This window comes from Scatophagus argus, chromosome 5 (assembly GCF_020382885.2).
Source record: "Scatophagus argus isolate fScaArg1 chromosome 5, fScaArg1.pri, whole genome shotgun sequence".
Lineage (NCBI taxonomy): Eukaryota > Metazoa > Chordata > Actinopteri > Scatophagidae > Scatophagus > Scatophagus argus.
The window spans coordinates 13789479-13807359 of NC_058497.1; the positions used below are offsets into that span (position 1 = coordinate 13789479).

General features: G+C 42.8%; 1 protein-coding gene across 2 annotated transcripts; it reads right to left on the minus strand.

Moving 5' to 3' along the window:
* Positions 1 to 199: 199 nt before the first annotated feature.
* On the minus strand, positions 200 to 16774 carry prpf8 (pre-mRNA processing factor 8). Of its 2 annotated transcripts, none has more exons than XM_046388924.1 (43): positions 16530 to 16774; positions 15744 to 15861; positions 15457 to 15625; positions 15137 to 15301; positions 14791 to 15009; positions 14472 to 14684; positions 14081 to 14206; positions 13784 to 13889; positions 13235 to 13425; positions 12949 to 13068; positions 12642 to 12831; positions 12220 to 12339; positions 11729 to 11863; positions 11475 to 11604; positions 11160 to 11356; positions 10716 to 10922; positions 10062 to 10225; positions 9819 to 9945; positions 9318 to 9510; positions 8904 to 9091; positions 8485 to 8723; positions 8114 to 8260; positions 7767 to 7977; positions 7505 to 7621; positions 7150 to 7397; positions 6883 to 7062; positions 6607 to 6742; positions 6236 to 6405; positions 5811 to 5940; positions 5530 to 5676; positions 5235 to 5395; positions 4936 to 5127; positions 4273 to 4510; positions 4028 to 4156; positions 3514 to 3627; positions 3206 to 3379; positions 2771 to 2964; positions 2407 to 2646; positions 2142 to 2283; positions 1834 to 1974; positions 1561 to 1700; positions 1144 to 1346; positions 200 to 804 (listed from the first exon to the last, which is right to left on the minus strand). In XM_046388924.1, the coding sequence occupies exons 2-43, from the start codon at positions 15850 to 15852 to the stop codon at positions 650 to 652; spliced, it is 7017 nt and encodes a 2338-aa protein (XP_046244880.1). In that variant the 5' UTR covers positions 15853 to 15861; positions 16530 to 16774; the 3' UTR covers positions 200 to 649. The 2 variants fall into 2 exon arrangements, with proteins under 2 accessions (XP_046244880.1, XP_046244879.1); XM_046388923.1 differs by having other exon boundaries at positions 15744 to 15864.
* Positions 16775 to 17881: the final 1107 nt, after the last annotated feature.

The window sequence follows — 17881 nt, forward strand, 5'->3', positions numbered from 1 at the left end:
AGACAGAGAAGTGTGCTTCCGCAGGAACCAAAGCAAGCAGAGTGATTTATTATGGGCGACCTCTGGTCTCAGCAAAACGGGGAAGCAAGCCAAAAAAAGGCATCTACAATCAGATTTAACATGGACTCTACGGGTAAAAGAGATTTTGTAACAATTACTGAGATATTAGAACAGCAGAAGAAAACACTATGACAAGTGCTTATTTAAAAAAAGATGATCTTTATTTGAACCCAAGCTACATTGTCACAGATGTTCAGTACAACATAAGCAGGGCATTACTGGCATGAAAATACAACTTTCAATTTCATTTCTCAGTGAGCTCAGGGGAAGTAAGTCAGAAGTCCCCTTTTGAAACAACATTAATTACCAAATATTACACTGAATTGTGTATTTTAAACTACACACAAATCCACATAGATGTAGAAGCCGTACTATAATAAATGAGACAAAAAATGGAACAGAGCAAAACATTTGTAGAAAATACAAAGAAAAAAAAACCATACTCCTAAAATGTCCTAGAGCTTTTACATAATTTCCAAACATCAGTAATGTGTATTCAATAGAAATATTACAAGGGCAGCTCTGGACTGGCTCGGCTCCACATGATACTTGCAGAGCTATCTACAAAACGTGTGCAGAACGTCTGCTCTCAGGCATACATGTCCTCACGGTCTGCGTTATAGATCTCCCCCTCCTGCAGTGAGGCAAAGTTTAGGAAGTGCGAGGGCCGGTGGACTTCATGGTAGAACTCCTTGGGGTTGGCCAACTGCAGGTCATACTTCATGTTGGGGTCGTGACGTACACCTGTAACATGACAAGCGAACAAAATGATTACTTGAGCTCCCCTGTTCTCGCCAGTCCTGTACGTAATCTACACCTTGGTATCAGTGGGTGCTACCACACGAATGATGGCCTTATTTAATAAGTATGTGCACTGAGCTGTGAAGCAGAGCTGGACAGTAAAAATCAATCAATCTGATACAGGGACAGAACGGAAATATCAATATATGGTTTTTTGCCACAAAGGAAAACAAATAGCAGTGATGACAATATGACAGATGTGGCCACACACACTCAGATAAATATATAAAGATAAATATAAAAAACAAGTCATCCATGAAAATAAGGAGTATAGCTACTGACCCATAAAGTTGTAGTTCCAGGACACCTGTCCAGGCACCATGAAGAAGCCCAAGAAGCGATCAGAGAGCAGCATCTGCACTCTTTCATAGTGGGATGGCAGATAGCCTTTAGGGTTGTTGCCCTTGTCCGTGTTCTGCCGGCCCCACTCATAGCCGCTTGGTGTCAGCTTATAGGCTGTAAGCGTGCATGAGCCTGGGGTGAAGCTGAAAACCAGAGGAAAAATGTATTGAATTACCATTAAACTGACAACAATTGCTTTACCATGTAGTTATAATTGTAATGCAAGACAGACCACAAAAAACCAAGCTTGTTTTTTCCCTTGCAAAAAATCTTTCCACAATTAGTTTTCTACTTCAGTATCGCATTACTTATCAGTGCTTGACTGACAGACAGTGGGTGTCTTGCTGTGAAACCTACCTGCAAGTGATGATGATGGTCTTTTCTCCATCCCAAGAAGGGTTGTCAGCCATGATCTTGGCATGGGTGGTGACGTCCTGTGGGGACAGCTGGGGGGACTCATTCGGCTGCGTATGGATCCAGCCTAAGGGCTCCATTTCCTGTTTAACAAATTGAGGGAGGGAGGGGGTGGGGGACAAATGTTAACACTGATACAAGGTATTCAGTACAACTAACAAGCATCCATCACAAAATGGTAAGAACGAGCATTATGTCTAACTACATGCATCTTACTTTCAGGTATTCATGACCAGGGAGCTGGTTGGGCAGGTGGACAGTCTGGTGTGTTCCCCACTGCGGCACCATGACAATGCACCGGATCTCCTTCACTTGGGGGTTGTCTGGTGGACTGGTGCCATACAGGTAGCCTGCAATCTGAAACACCACAGTGCACCTTTAGTTTCTACAGACACAATTTATTTCTTTACTTTGCACACAACTAATGGAGAAGCCTTGAGCAGAGAAGTCAAGGTATGGCTCAATATAGTAAATCAAAGAAAACAATTTCTCTTTAACTGAAGTAATACGAATCCCTTTCATACCTGTGCTCGCAGATCTGAGATGCAAATGAACTTCTTGAGGACGTTCTTGGGCAGGATGTAGGTGTAGCCCGTCTCTTTGATGTCATCAGATGACACATAGATGTGGTTGGTTCGGAGATGGAGGTTGGCAGCAGATATGGCCCTGAAGAAGGTGAAGAACAAGGAACGTTAAAGTCAACTGAGATGGAAACCAATTACAATAAGCTACGATTATTATTGCTTTATTATCACCACACTCTGAAATTCAAACAAACTGCCTGCATACCTGACTCTCCACTCTGTCTTAGAAGAGAAGGTCTGGGTCTCGTAGTTGGAGGTGGTGGAGGTGATGATCTCGTCACCGTGCTTGTTGACAGTTCGGGTCTGAGTGGCCGTAAGCTGCGACTGCTCTTTAGTCTGCTTCTCAATCTCTGCAATTTGCTGCCGCTGCTGAGATGGAGCCGAAATCTCCATACCCAGGATGATGTCACGGATCTCAGACTGTGTCAGCGAGGCCACGTTCACACTGGATGACAACAAGGAAAGCAATGAATACTCAATGCGGATCTGGCTTTGTGCTCTTAAAGTTACAGAGAGCAACACAGTGTACTTTCTTTAGGCAAATACTGAGTCCCTGAATGAACACTTACTTGTTCTTTTTGCCATAATCTGCCAGAATGAGGTCTTTGAGTTGCACTTCCACCTTGATCCACTCCTCGTCAGTGAGCGTGGGCCAGATGTGATGGGGCTCAGTGATAGTTGTCTTGTCAGGTTTCAGGATCACTTTGGCGCGATCATTGTTGACGTGGAGCGCTCTGAGGATCAGGATGAGTCGGGAGAAGGCCTAAAAACGCAGCAGACCAGCAAACACAAGCTATTTACACAGGGGAAGAAGATGATGTTGCCAAAATAAATGCACCCTAATGAGTTTTGTCAGGAAATCATCTCAAGTATATAAATCGGGTATATAAATATTGAATCTTGTATCTTGAATTTCCCCTCAGGATCAATAACGTATCTATCTATAAAATTAATACAATCCATTTAATCCTGGTCTGAGGGACTTGTGGGACAGTGAAACTCACTGTATAAGATGAGATGGTCTTGAGCCAGTCGTCATAGAGGTTGAACAGCACCATCTGAGGCTCCGTAGCCTTCAAGATCAGGTCCCCAAACTTCTCCACCTTCAGACAGGCCTGGAAGGGCAGCTGCAACTCAGAACCTTTGATCACGATGTTGGGGAAGTCGAGCAAGTGGACCTGCACAGAAAGAACAGCAGCATTAGACCTGGAATCCATTGAGATTATGTTATCAAGCTTTAAGAAATCACAGTGAGATGATTATTCAAGGGCTTGTAATTACTACAGCAGTTATTAGCATTAAAGCGTTTCACCTCCAGAGGATCCAGCATGCCCTTCCTGGTTACAATGATTTGTTTTGGCTGCTCTTCAACAGGGAGGGAGCGAATCAGGGCAGCCACTTCTTCAGCTGTCTTCCATTTAGCCAGCTACAGTGATAAAGGAAGTATAAAGTTAGATACTCAAGAAGAACAACTTCAGTGTTAATGAATAATTTCTATGTTATCACTTAAAAAAAGGGAAAAGCAGGTGAGTATTTCGGTGTCACTTAGCAGAGGACTATGGGAAAGAAGATTTACGATTTAGCTGAACTGTTTGTTTTAACGAAGAACTTAAAAAAAAGTGGAACAAAACACAGACCAAATATAAAAGTACAAAGTTAGTAAGCATCTGTTTCCCCTAGATAATTAAAAAAGAAACATTAAGAGTTGTACTAAAATAAAAGACAAGAAATCAAATCACTAAACACAACAGGAGTCAGGAATAAATCAAAAAACAGAGACAGAGCTGGAAACTGTAACACTGTGTGGTGGTTGAGCAGGTCCGAACCTGTCCCAGACGTTTCTGTCCTGCCCACACAGATGTGTGAATGATCTTGAGGAAGAGTTGGCCAGTCCTGGGGTTGAAGATGAAAATGGCTCCATTGATGGGCTTTGTGGTTAAGTTACCTTCAAAGGTCTGTTGAGACAAATGAGTCAAGTGATCAAATTCAAAGAATCACTTTTTTTAATACCATAGATATTCAGACACTTCATTTACTAAATGAAGAAGCAATTGCTTGGGTCAGTGCTCACCTTGTGGATGGTGACTCTGTACACATTGGTGTCATCTACAAACCAGATGATCTGGTTGGAGAAGAGTTCGCCATAGTTCTGAGAGGACAGGTAGGGCTCAGTGGGCTCAGAGGAGTACAGCTGCAGACCTTTGCGGATGCGCTCCCTCAGCACGTACAGGGCGGGGTTGGCCTTCATGATCTTGGCCATGGCTTGTTGGATCAGAGGCTTGCTTCCAGGGAACCAATTACCGTAGCCACTATGGAGGAGTTAAAATTACATAATGGTTAAATACCAACTTGAGATTGTTTCTTGCATTAATAATTGTTCTTTGGGGTGGGACATCAGGTTTGAGCTGATGTGACTTACTATTGCATTCATGTACAACAAGTGAGGAAGCCAATGCAAAGACTTCAAAGGTTACTGCAGATCATACTTGTTGACATGTGGATGTCAGAATTCATCCCATGCTGCCAACCATTTGCCTGGTAATTTCCTAGTTTATATTCATTATTTTTAACACACCTGTAACATACCGAGGCTCACTTAAACTGAGGAAGAAAACACTGCTTTGCTTTCTTCAATCAATGCTAATCGGTTACCTGTAGCCAAGATAACTGTTAGTTTATGAGCTAATATTTCCCATCATAGTGGTCATGTATCTAAGCTTTTAACAATCCTAACCTGTGGAGGTTGTAAGCCAGGTCGATGGCAATGAGCACCCCAGTGGGAGAGGGGTAGATACTCATGTTGTCAGTGGTGTAGTCCAGAAACTTGGCCCTCGCGTAGCGCTCAATGTCATGCGAGTCGTAGTCACCCCAGCGCAACTGAATGTCGATCCAGTACTTCTGTGTGGTGGTGCTGTCCATCACATCCCTGTAGGAGGTGGACAAGATTTTAATTCAAGAAAGAGTGGATAAAGGGCTAAAAATGCACCAATGACAGTTGACAAAACCTATTCCACAAAGCTTCAAAAGTCATACTTTGAGTCAGCGAGCAGAGATGGACGAGAGACGTTCCACTTGTATGACGCAAAGAGGAGGATGTCTGCACAGGAAGAGTTCATCTTGTACGACTTCCTGGGGTGGATGGTCTCCTTCTGTACCGTCTCAATCTCAAGAGCATCCAGCTCCTGATCAAACACCTGAACACAGAGAAACTCCTCATAATTATCGGAAGACCAAGTCAATAATAAAAGCATTTAAATTTGTCATTTTAAGAACATAATTCCGCTTGCTATATTTCTGCTGTTATGGGAAGTAAAAAGTTAGTCTATACCTGACAGAGATCCATGACAATGCTCTCATGAATCTTCTGCCACAAGTGAGCTCTGAAGATCTGAATGAGGGAGATCTTCAGTGTGGGGATCTTGCCGTGCATAAAGATTCCTGTCAGGTCAAGTTGCACCTGGAAACCCACGTACACCTAAAGACAGGAGGAAAATATACAGGCCAAGATGGAGATTTTTAAAACATTTAGATAGATTTTTTTTTGTGCTCCAAATAGCATGAAAAGCTATCAGTATGGGAGATAAATTTACAAATGCTGGTTTTACTCACATTGGCTCTGTTGATGGTGGGTGACCACCAAAGTGTGAAGCGACGGTTGGGGATCTGGTTCAAACCAGATCTCTGGGCATTGGTCAACTTCTTCCACTTCATGGATTCCTCAAAACCACTGGCCTTTTCCCTAAAGTACAGAAACAATCAGTGGTTTTTTATTTATATAATGAAGAAATTAACTGTAAAACAAATCCACAATTTGAAAAAAAGCAGTTCCAAGAGAAGTAAACATTAGGGACAGGAAAACAGAAAGCAAACACACAGGTACAAAAGTGTTTTTTGGTCATACCAATTTTTTTTCCATGTAGGAAGCAACACAAAGAGGTTTGCAAAACATTTCTTTGTATTTGAGTCCTAAAATGATCAAACTCTCCTTTATCCAAATGCACTGTAAGTATTCTTGCATGACAAAGTGCTCTCACCAGAAGAGACCCTCCCAGGTAGGAAAATAAGTGCCTTTGAAGAGTGTGTGTTCCAGGATGCCCTCGACGCCTCCCAGAGCCTGGATCATGTCTGTGCGGTAGTTGTTCAGGTTCCACAGCTTGCCATCGTGCCTCTGGTGAGTCCACCAGAATGGATTCTGCTTCAGCACCTGTACTCAGTCAAGACAGCAACATAAGATACACGTTAGCTAAAAATCTTATTTTTCCCCAAACAGGACAACGCATTGTTTTGCCTGTTAACAATTCACCAATGATCTCAAAGGGTCACAAGCAATATTACAATATGGTACACACCACTTCATCTCAAGATACTTTTGCCCATCAACTTGTCAGTAGTATCTCCATCATACCTGGTATTGTTTGAAATCTGTCCTGACTCTCCAGCCTTTGTCATAAGCCAGCGTGTGTCTGTCCTTCTGGAAAAGGGTGTTGATGCGAGGGATTCCCCTGTCCCACGAGTCTTCCAAATCTTCCAGGGTCAGGCGCCTGAGGCACAAGAGACACACTGCTATTTGCCTCATCTAGTTTCAGTTCACGTTTATAAAAATCTATGTACAACAACACATTCTATGGACCCTCACCCTTTATAGATGTCCCAAACAAATGTCATCTGATGAAGCAAATACCTGTTCTGGGCGATGGCCTCCTGTCTCTTCAGGGCATACTCAGCCCAAACTCTCTGGGAGTCAATGAATTCGCTTTCCCATGGCTGAATGTAACGATACAAGTTAGGGATCAGCTGGTCTTCTTCATGACTCATTCCAGACCTGAAGTGGGTGATGCCCACATCTGTCTGCTTGGACCACCTGGTGGACAGAGAGAAGAATCAAAGCCTAGTTTGCAAAATGAATTTACTGACTCGAGATCAACTAACAGCCTGGATGCTGACTTACCGCAGGTCTGACTGTGGAATAAGCACATGGCCCATGGACAGCATGCCAAGGCCACCCAACTCTTTGGGAGTGTAGAAGACTACAGGAGGAAAGCGGCTAGGCATTTTGGAGTTGAGACCAATCTTGATACGTGTCTGGATTTTGTTCTCACACTTCACCAGCAGGTCCAGGAGCTCCTGGGTATTGACCACAGCCTCACGGAAGTACGTCATCAGACCAATCAGAGCCGTGTTCCATTTGTTCACAATCTGGGGGTAAAGACAGGTCTTAGTGAACCTTTCTGACAGGGTAACCATCTCTATTTAAACAACACATGCTACAGCTCTAGTGTCTAGGGAGAAGGCTGTCTGCTGACCTTGGTGAATGTGGTGGATCCAGAGGCCATCAGAATCTGACGCACTCTGTTGTGGAAGCGCTGCATTGACTCATCGTCAACACGCAAGAAACACTGTGCTGTCCTCTCTTTGGTGACCTACAAATGTACATACAGTAGGAGAACTTACAAGAAGGAATGTGATCATTTGAAAATATGTTATTATAGAGATCAAAGTGTCAGTACAGAGAACGGGGAGGTCATTATTGTAACTGTTGCTAATTTTAGGGCATCATTTCCTCACCTCATTCTGCAGGTTCCACACACCATCCTTGTGAGTAAACTCCTCATAGCTGGTGCGGCACTTTGGCAAGATACGGCACTCAAAGCCACACATGTTGAAAAGCAGGTTGGGGTTGTCCTTGCTGTAGACTGAAACAAAGCTGTTCTCCCACTGGACAGTAGTCACTGACCTGGGCAGGCGGTTTTTGATGTCCCAGAACACAGCACGTCCACTAAAAAGGATGAGATTAGAAAATTATGGCTATTTCTTTGCCAAATCTGGTCAAATAAGTATGATGTTCAGTATACCTGTTGAATAATTCAGTAAACTATAAGCTTAAGGGTTAGAATCTTGGAGGTGGGACTCACAGGTTGACATCATGCTTCATCAGTCTCATGCGGGCATCACGGGGCCAGCACTTCTTGTTGTTATAACCCACTATGTTCTCATTGTTGGGGTCTGGGTGCTCTGTCAGGTACCTCTGGATCAGATCCCTGGCCTCGTCAGCAGAGAACCTGGAAGACCCAAGAAAAAGCCACAGGACTTATAATTTCAGTTTATCAGGAATAACCTCCTTCTCTCTGCAAGGCAGAGGCGTGTAACCAAGATTTACTTAATTTTAAAAAATGTGACCGTTTGTAAACTCATGCCATCCCTCACAGCTTGTGTAGCCAAATAACAATATTTCCAAAAGCCCGATCATGAACATCTGTCATTTTATAAGTTTGGTCAACCCCACCTGAAGAAGATATGGATGCGGTCGATGTAACGGCAGTACAGTCTGATTGGGTGGGCGCTCTCGGTGGCCGTGTCTTGGAAACTGAGGAAGTCGTTGGGCATCTGAGGTGGGCCAGCCATCTCGCTGGCACGGTGCAGGCCCAGCACCAGCAGGTCCATCACCAGGCCATAGTACTGCACGATGAATGATGCAAACTGGAGCCCCCTGATGATACCATAAGAGTTGGTGTGGTTCATATCCTAGACAGACAGAGAGAGGAAGAGAAGACACAGACAACTTTTAGATCAAATACCAGTAAAAACTTGACTGTCTCAAAATGGAAAGAAGGCTACACTGAGCTAGAAGTTACTTATGAAATTTATAAGAAAATGTCTACAAAGATGATAATAAATCATATGCGGTTCGATGAGTGTATTTACCTTGTAGTTGATCACCACGTTGTTCTTGGCTGTCATGTAATCAGCAATGTTGTGGTCAACAATAAGACGCAGCAGCCTGTTGAGCAGGGTCAGATCGATCTTCTCATACATCTTCTCATAGCGAGACTCCAGCATCACGTTGCACTCTCCCTCTGCAGTCTCCCACACATCCTGCAAGTTGTTGATGCCTGAGGAGAATTACCAAAAAGGCTTCAGATAACATTTGACTATTGGTCCTGCGAACTTAACAGGAGTCATCAGATGAGATGCATGTTATGAACACAAGTTTAAGTTTAATTCCACCTAAATGCATATCAAGGTATTACACAATTTGATCAGACTAACTTACAGTAAACTCTCTTCTACAGGTTTTTTACAGGTTTTCATTTTAACAAGCACACAACGCAGTCTGACCTTGGCACCACTTGTAGACCAGCAGTGGTGGTGGTTCAGTGTCAGCAGGTTTGATCCAGGGTGGGAAGAGACGTCTCTTGTCTGCCTCATACCACAGGTACTGGTCCAGGTAGGCATCTGTGATCTTCTCCAGGGGCTCTACATCATACACGGGCACCAGATGACTGTACAGGTCCATGAACTCGATACCCACCTGAAAAGAAAAAGTACATCTGAGACTGAACGGAATTGAATATGTCATCAAAGCTCCAACAGTTTACAGCAAAGAGTTTGCAATAATTTACAAAAAAGATGAATGCTGTTGACATTAAGAGTTTTTCAACATTGTTTTCCATGTAACTTGGTTTACATTTGCATTGTTTGCAAACTGACATGTGGAATATAAAAGGTAGTACACTGTGGACCAATAGTTTGTCTTTAAATTCCAAATGGGTGTTTGGCAGCAGAAACCTCACTGTAAACGACAAATGAAATTTTCAAAAATTTCAAAAGTATCTGCACCTCTTTGAAGGCTCTCTGGGTGAGCAGGTGACGTTTGATCCTGGACAAAGCCTCGTGAGGATTGTCATACGCCTGCTCTATCAGGCCCAGCTCCTCCCTCTGACTTTGGTTCAAACGAGACTTGACGCTAGTAGATAAAAGAGACACAAACTGATGATGTCAAATAAAATAATCTCACAGTTGGGTTGGCTGGCGTGAATAAAACCTTGCTGATAAAGATGGCCACAATGAAGCTGTGTTTACCTGTATGCCTCCTTGAGCCTCTCCAGGGCCAGGATGAGCAGCTTGGTGTCATGCTTGTAGGACAGTGGAGGGAAAGGGATGGGCGAGAACCGCCGACTCTCCAGCCAGTGAACAGTGGTGGTGTAGATGGCTACTGCCTCTTCAGCTGTGATGTAGGGACCATCCTGTAGGCAAAACATATACGCTTTTATGTAAAGACACTAACTTAATCTTTGTACGTTAAGCTGTCACTAGCCAGTACAAAGAGTAAATGTTGACACAGTATAATTTCTCACAAGCAATATCTGAATGGTGAGAGGCCAACTGCAATTGCAGCCAGTGATAAAAGAGCCACCAGTCCTTTTAATATTCCTCCAGTTCTTACGCACAGGCAAGCAACCAATGCAAGTGCGCCTTTGTAAGAGGACTTCATTCAAAACTTGCATTTTGTGTGAGTGCATCATATTTATCTTGCCACATAATGACAATCACCTACACATACAAAGTTATTACTAAATACAAATAAGGGTTTATTTAAGGTCACTGACCAAAGAAAAGTAAAATTTAATCAATAGTTTATGTATTCTTTCCGAATACACACACACTCACAAAAAGCTATAGAAAGTGTTTTTGTCTATATTTACTTATTGAGGTATCTCTTTCTCTGTGTGTTACCTTCAGGTAGTTGTGCTGTCTCTCCTGCTCAGCTTTCAGGTACAGACGGGTCAGTCTCCCCAGGTTCTTCTTGCACACTGTCTTGTCCACAGTGGCCCCACGGCGGATTCGCTCACGGTTGTAATGGGCAGTGTTGGTCCACCAGTCAGCTTTAGCCTTCACGTAGCGCAAGATCATGTTCTCGATGGGAGTGGGCAGGCCTGGCACCTGTAATGAAAATTTAATTCAAAAAATTAAATAAATATTGAGTTCAACAACTTAGAACCTGCAACCTCCACTTGCATATTTTTAAAATCTTCTCATTGTGAATTCGGTACATTAAAAAGAAAGTGTTTGAACTGAATAAAATTGCATTTTTAACCACATCTAGTACATGTGCCCAGCCTTCAGGATAAGATGGGCCCACTGTTTACATCACTGAGTGCGAGGCAAAGAAAAACTGACCTTCCAAGGGATGTTGGCCTTCCAGCACCTCCAGGATTCACTGAGGTGCTGCAGGATGGTTCTGGCCTTGTTCTGTTTGATTCCCTCAGGCATCATGTCCAAGATGTCATGCATCACAGCAGCACGCAGCTCCAGGTCAAAGTGAGACTCCACACGCTGTTTGGTCACAGTCTTTGCTACACCCTTGGAGTGCCGTCCTGTTGGGGAATTCAAAAGCAGTTGTTGCTTAAACAGTTTAGCTTCTGCTGATATAAACCTCTATGCTTCATACCACAATCTCAACCAAACCAAAAAACACAAGGTGTATATGCATACCTTCAAATTGCCTGGCCAGCAGATTCCCCAGCCACCTCTCCAACAGTGGAGTGATGCCCCTCATGAAGAACAGCCACACTCTCCAGCCAGGAGCCCAGAAGCCACAGCCTGGACCCTTACCCACCGGACCCTGAGGCAAACGGCAAATGCAATATTTAGATGCCAAGTTGGTGAGAAACCTTTTCTTTGGACACTGAAAAAAGTATCTACAGTACACAAACAGTTTAAAGATCAAATACACTGGGTTTACTTACAGTGTTGAACCGGTAGTAGATCAAATGCTTCAGATCTTTGCACATCCGGATTTGTCTCATCAACTTGTACTTGTAGCGATACATGCCTGTCAGCTGACCCACATGAGCGAAGATGTACTGCAGCCCATCAGCCAACTACAATATGGAGGCAAAATACTGGGATTGGTCAAATGTGAAATCACTGTAAAATAATCTTAAAAATTTCCATTTCCAACTAATGTTAAAACATTACCACCACTGACAATACAAACAACAGATCACACTGAAGAACAATACACTAAAATACATTTTATGCTCAAAAAGTAAATCACGCTTTCAAATTGCAACGAGTACTCTTGCCCTGTGAAAATAAAACTTTGTGCTCAATAAGTGGCTTTATTTGCCCACATGGTAAAGTTGACGAAATCACACTCCTAGAAAAAAAAGGAAGAATGCAGGTACAGCTCAGATGCAGATGGGAGGCGTTGTGCTAAATCTGCTCCTGTACTCACCTGGAAAGCATCCACATTTCCCAGTCTGTACTGCACGTGGCTGTCCACCACCAGCTTGCTGAGACGCAGCACCTCTCTGCACAGATGAAAGGCATTGCCGAATCGAGACTTCTTTCTCTCCTGTGGGATAGAGACGAGACAAAAAGTTGCGTTTTAAGACTGGTGAAAATAATAGACTTACAAACTGATCTTGGCACCAGAAGGCAGTAAGACATTTTGTAACGATATAAACAGAGCATAAATCATGTCTTTAGCTTCGCAAAAAATGTGGATTAACTACTACATTTGCAACTTTAGATTTTGCAGACAATTCAAACACGTTGAATTCATGTCAACATTTAATATACATTTTTGATGTTAATTTACACATAACTATGTCAGAGGAGTAAACCAAATGGTGGATGTGTGCTGGAGATTTTTACCTTGGTAGTCAGAGTCTTGACAGGCTTCAGGTTGAAGTTGTAGTCGAGATGCAGGTAGTTGAGGTTCTTGCGGTGGATGAGCAAATTGAGCATGTTGTAGCCCTGTCGGCAAACCTGAAGACCCACCTCTACCCAATCCAGCTTGGTGGACTGAAAGAACTTGGTTGCTTTGAAGGAGCGGAACAGATACCTGAAAGACAGGAAAAAGGGAATATCTTTACAGACAAGCTGATTGATGAACAAAAACAAAGCTTGAATTAGAAATACGGTTTAACAAGCAATCAAAAGAGTGTCTAATGATGCTCACCTCTTCTTCTGGGCTTTGGGCGGTCTGTGTTTGAGAGCATTGAGCACATAGTACTTCAGCAGTTTCTGGTATGACACTCTCACTTTCACTGGCTGTCCTGCAGGGCAGTGCTCACGGTACCTGTAGAATAATTTAACCCCTCCCATTTAGAATATCGCCATAAAATGTTCATCATCTGGATGAGATAAAGAAAATAAACTTTCCACAAAGTTGACCCATTTGTTTTTCCATCAGTACATTACGAAATATTTAGCCTTGATAAAAAAATGTTGGTTAGTTAGCTCACCAGTTTTTGATGAGGGGGATATCAATGGCACGTCTTGTGCGTCCAGACCGGAGATTGAAGGGTCTTGGCGCCCACAGCAAAGCAATGCCATTGGCTGTGTTGTCTGTGTAGAGTGGGGTTTCCTTGAGGAAGGGCTCTACATACTCAGGAAGCTCAAACTCCTCATCATCATCTGGCAGAGGCTCCTGACTCTGAGTGGACGCAAGAAATTACAATATAAACTAAAGAGCAAGTAAAAGAATGAGTTGTCCTTTAAAAAGAACAGTTGCAGTGAAAAGGGATCTGCTTCATTCCTGTAGAAGATTTAGCCAAATCAATCTGACATTTAAGACTGAAATTATCAGAAGTAATATCTGAATGGTGAAGGGCCGACTGCAACTGCAGCCAGCAATACATAGAAGAGTCACCATTCATTTCAGTTTTCCTCCAGTTCTTACGCACAGGCAAGCAGACCAATGCAAGTGCGCCTTTGTAAGAGGACTTCATTGAAAACTCTGCATGTGACTACTAAAGGCAGAATAATAATCTACCCCAATCATACACACTTACTTTGACAGAATGTCTGTGTGAGATGGGGTTGATCAGCGGATCGAAGTAGAATGCAGGGAGATCTGGATCCTCTGTCTTGATGAACACCACGTTTGGTGTGTGATACCTGCAGGGGTAAAGTCATGAGTAATTTTCATTGGTCATAGCCAGTGTGAAAAATATTATTGTAAATTGTTGAACAAAGAACTTCAGGGAAATTTCACACAATTCAAAGCTAAACTACTTCTCCTTATATTATTTCAAAATACTTTTTAATGAACAGCAAATTTAAAAAATAATTATTTATTCATTTATTACCAGGTGAGGTGGACATGGTGTGGCAAGTTGTTGTACAGGTAGGGGAAGGCGATTTTGTACTCAGTCCTGATAGGCTGTCGGATGATGATCTTGTTGATGTCGTTGAACTCATTCCAGTCTTCATCTCTGCAGGAGAAACACAAGAATCAGTCATGTTACAAGTCATCCAGCATCTGTTCTTACTTTGTTTTGTCTGAGGTAGAACAGGATTATCATTCAAACATTTACAAGATACAAGTTCTCAAAAGCAAAATGGATAGAAAAGCCTCATAAAAGTGTTAAGTTTCATGAGCATACGAGCATTTTCCCGCCGACCAGCCTCTACAAATCACTAAAAGTGATTATGTAATGACTGTGGGTCTATCATTTATTAAAAGCGGGAGGTCCTTACTGGAGATTGATGTCCCGAACCAGAGGCTCAAATTTTGGTCCACCGGGAATGGCCATATTTAAGGCCTTCGAAGTGAAGAAGGCCTTGAGGTCAAACAAATAAAAGTAATTAAAATCCACCAGGTCTGTCAGCAGCTGATTGGCCAAGCGGTACAGTGTAGACATCATTGGCAGGGTGAACTGCCAGCGACGGTAGGTGGTGCCGTTCACAAACCTGAAAAGGGCACAAATTAATTATTGTTTGATTTTGCATGCTAAAGCTCAGCTGAATATATAAAATCTTAAAATGTTTGTGGCAAGGTGTGACAAGGATGGCATACTTGGCAGTGTCTTTGAGGGGCTGGTGCTCATAGAACCACTCCACACATGAAGAGTCCTCCTCAGGGTCCAGCTCCATCTGGATGGCCTCCAATGGTTCCACATCAAGAATGTTGTCAGCATAATCCAGTGGAGGCTCCTCATCATCAAATGGTGGAAAGCGCATCCTCTTGAAGTGCCTACGATCACGCTTTTCACGACGCATCATGATCCACATGGTGCTGGAGGAAGAATATGGGATACAAATGACTATATACATATTTTACATATTCAAATGACTACAATGCACTTTATGCACATGTAGTACAAACATGATCATCACCCAACACCCACAAGACTCGAACTTACCCCCACTGCGCAATGTAGACCGGCTCTATGACCCAGGGGATTTCATTCACAAAGGAAATGGCTCCAGTAATGTGGTAGAGGACAGGCACATCTCGGATCTGTTCCCAGGGCATAGGCATGTTTTCCAGCAGCTTCAGAACTGCATGGGGCATGTACTTGAGGGCACTGCAAACAAAAAGATAAAGGATGAACTATGTTAGTGGTAATGGATCCTCTTAAACACTGAGAAAACAAATAAAAATTACACAGTCAGTTTTAAGCTTACATGTACATTTTATTCTACCTAGGATTATTTATTACTGAAAAAAAATCATTGTTACCCAAGGTACACTCTCTTGTCATGGCGAAACTTTCTATTGGTCATGTCTCCATGGTCCCTAATGATCTTGCGAACATGCTCAGGTGGCATGTCTTCCTTCTGAGCATCCACAAAGCCAAACTTTCTCTTTTCTGAGTAGCGCTTTGCCTGCAGCTGCTGCCATTTTCTTGCTGTAGAATTAGATGACATATAACGTTTAACGACAAAACTAACCACGTTCAATTATCATATAACACTTGACATTCAATAAAACCATGAACGTACTACATTGAATGAAAGTCAACAAACCTTTCTCTTGGAGCTTTTCCTCCGACATGAAATCTGGGACCGGCGCAGGAGGGGGTACACCTGGAGGCATCCCTGCAGGGACCCCTCTGTAGGGGAAGGTAGCTGCCATGGCGCCTCGCTACTAAAAACAAAAACACCGAGCAAAAAAATCCTCATCAATGCTGACCCCAAAAATGTGTGTAAGCGTTTAGTTTTAATGTTTCAAGTCAAATTCTGTTCGTAACATTAAATTAGTGCAACGAGTTCTCTGGTTCGCTCCAACAATGAAGATAAGAACTTTATTGATCCCGCAGGAAATTGTTGCAGGTTACTCGCCATTTCGACAAAATGCTAACGTTACCTCATGCACACCAAGAAATGTTGGAGAAGCCATTGCAGGCGAAACTTAAATTGAAATTCGACGCAATCTGATACTCGCCTATTGACAGTGTAAAAAACAACAATTTCACACTGACCTGGAAATGTAATAGCAAAGTTACCATGCCGATAGTTAACTAGCGGTTAGCTAGCTAGCTTAGCAACATGGCTTCCCGTGAGGGACAAACGCAGAACTTAAATTGCAGATTTAGCTCATTATCCATTCAGTAAACTTCACATAATTAAACAGAAATTCTAGATTGTTTACCATACGTTTCACCCAAAATCTGCAAAACCTTTTTTTTCGAGCGTGGCAATCCAGTGGTCGATTAGGCCAAGCGGTAACGATGAGGCGGTAAGCTGCTAAAACTAGCATAGCAGCTCACGGCTCAATGTTAACAAAACGGAAATGCTTGCAACACTGCTTACCTTGCTACCTTTACTACCAGGGTGATTTCTTAACTCTGAAGAAAGCCTTTTTCCCGCACACGGTAAGCTACCACAACATTTCTCGTTCAAAGGTCTGTTGTCCTTTTCTGATTCACTGTTGTATTCATTTGTCGTCGTGAAACTGCATCACGCACGATGAACGACAGCGGCCACACGTTGAGCACAGTTCAGCGGAAATCACAGACGACAGATACGCCAGATTCAAGTATTTCTTACTAATAGTCAGTTACGCCTCTACGTTGAATAATACGCAAACGTTAGACAAGCGCAATTTTGTAAATACCCGGATGTTCTCGTTTCCGACACACTACTGCCACCTGCAGTGCTGGGGTGTAGCGCACAGAGCTTCAACAACAAACGTGAAGACCAGCATACAGCGTATTTCAGGTTACATATTGGCCCTTCCCTTCTTTTGATATATAACTATACTTTTTTTTGTTTAGGTTGGAACATGTAGGAACATGAGCAATATGCAGAAAAGTACGGGATCACTGGGAATTTAGACAGTTTCACGGTCCACAGTGTGTTAAACAATAATGTCTGCAGTCTTGCATGATTTGACATGAATGGTGTTTCAATCGGGACAGCTGGAGCTGCAACAAATGTCAAATAGAAGAAGAAGTGTTTTTAAAGCCTTGAAATCATTTTTCATGTTCCAAGTGCTGCAACTGCTGAATTATTGCTGACAGACCTTCAGTATTTGTTGACATGTAATGTTGACATGAGTCAGAAAAGATATGCATTTGAATTTTTGAGTGCCAAAGCCGTTCAAAATAAAATGACAGAATATTTTTAGCTTTCATTCCGGAGTTTTCTCCTGGACAGCAATGTTTCATCATTGCTCATTAAGCCTTTTTTTACTGGAGTTTTTCTTTAGGTTAAATAATGTAACATGCACCACAGGAGGTACATGTTAGTATCACAGACTAGAGATGGAGAAGAAAATAGTTAAGTAAATCCCTCCTCCCACTGGATGAGTGTTATTAGTATTAATAACAATTAGTATTAATAATAATAATAATAATTAGTATTAGCTATTCACTACGCTGTGGTCTGTTGGGGACCGGGCAGCACGGACCGGGACAGGAAGAGGCTAAATGAGCTGGTCGGGAGGAGGAGGTGGGTGAGAGGAGGATGTGAGCCAAGCTTACATCCATCATGGACAACACCTCTCACAGTGGAGGCTCTGAGCAGCTCCTTCAGTGGCAGACTGCTACACCCTCAGTGCAGGAAGGAGCGCTACCGCAGGTCCTTCATTCCCACTGCGGTTAGACTACGTACATAATTCAATGGTCTAGTCCTCTTTTCCTCCCTTTTGAGGACTTAGAATA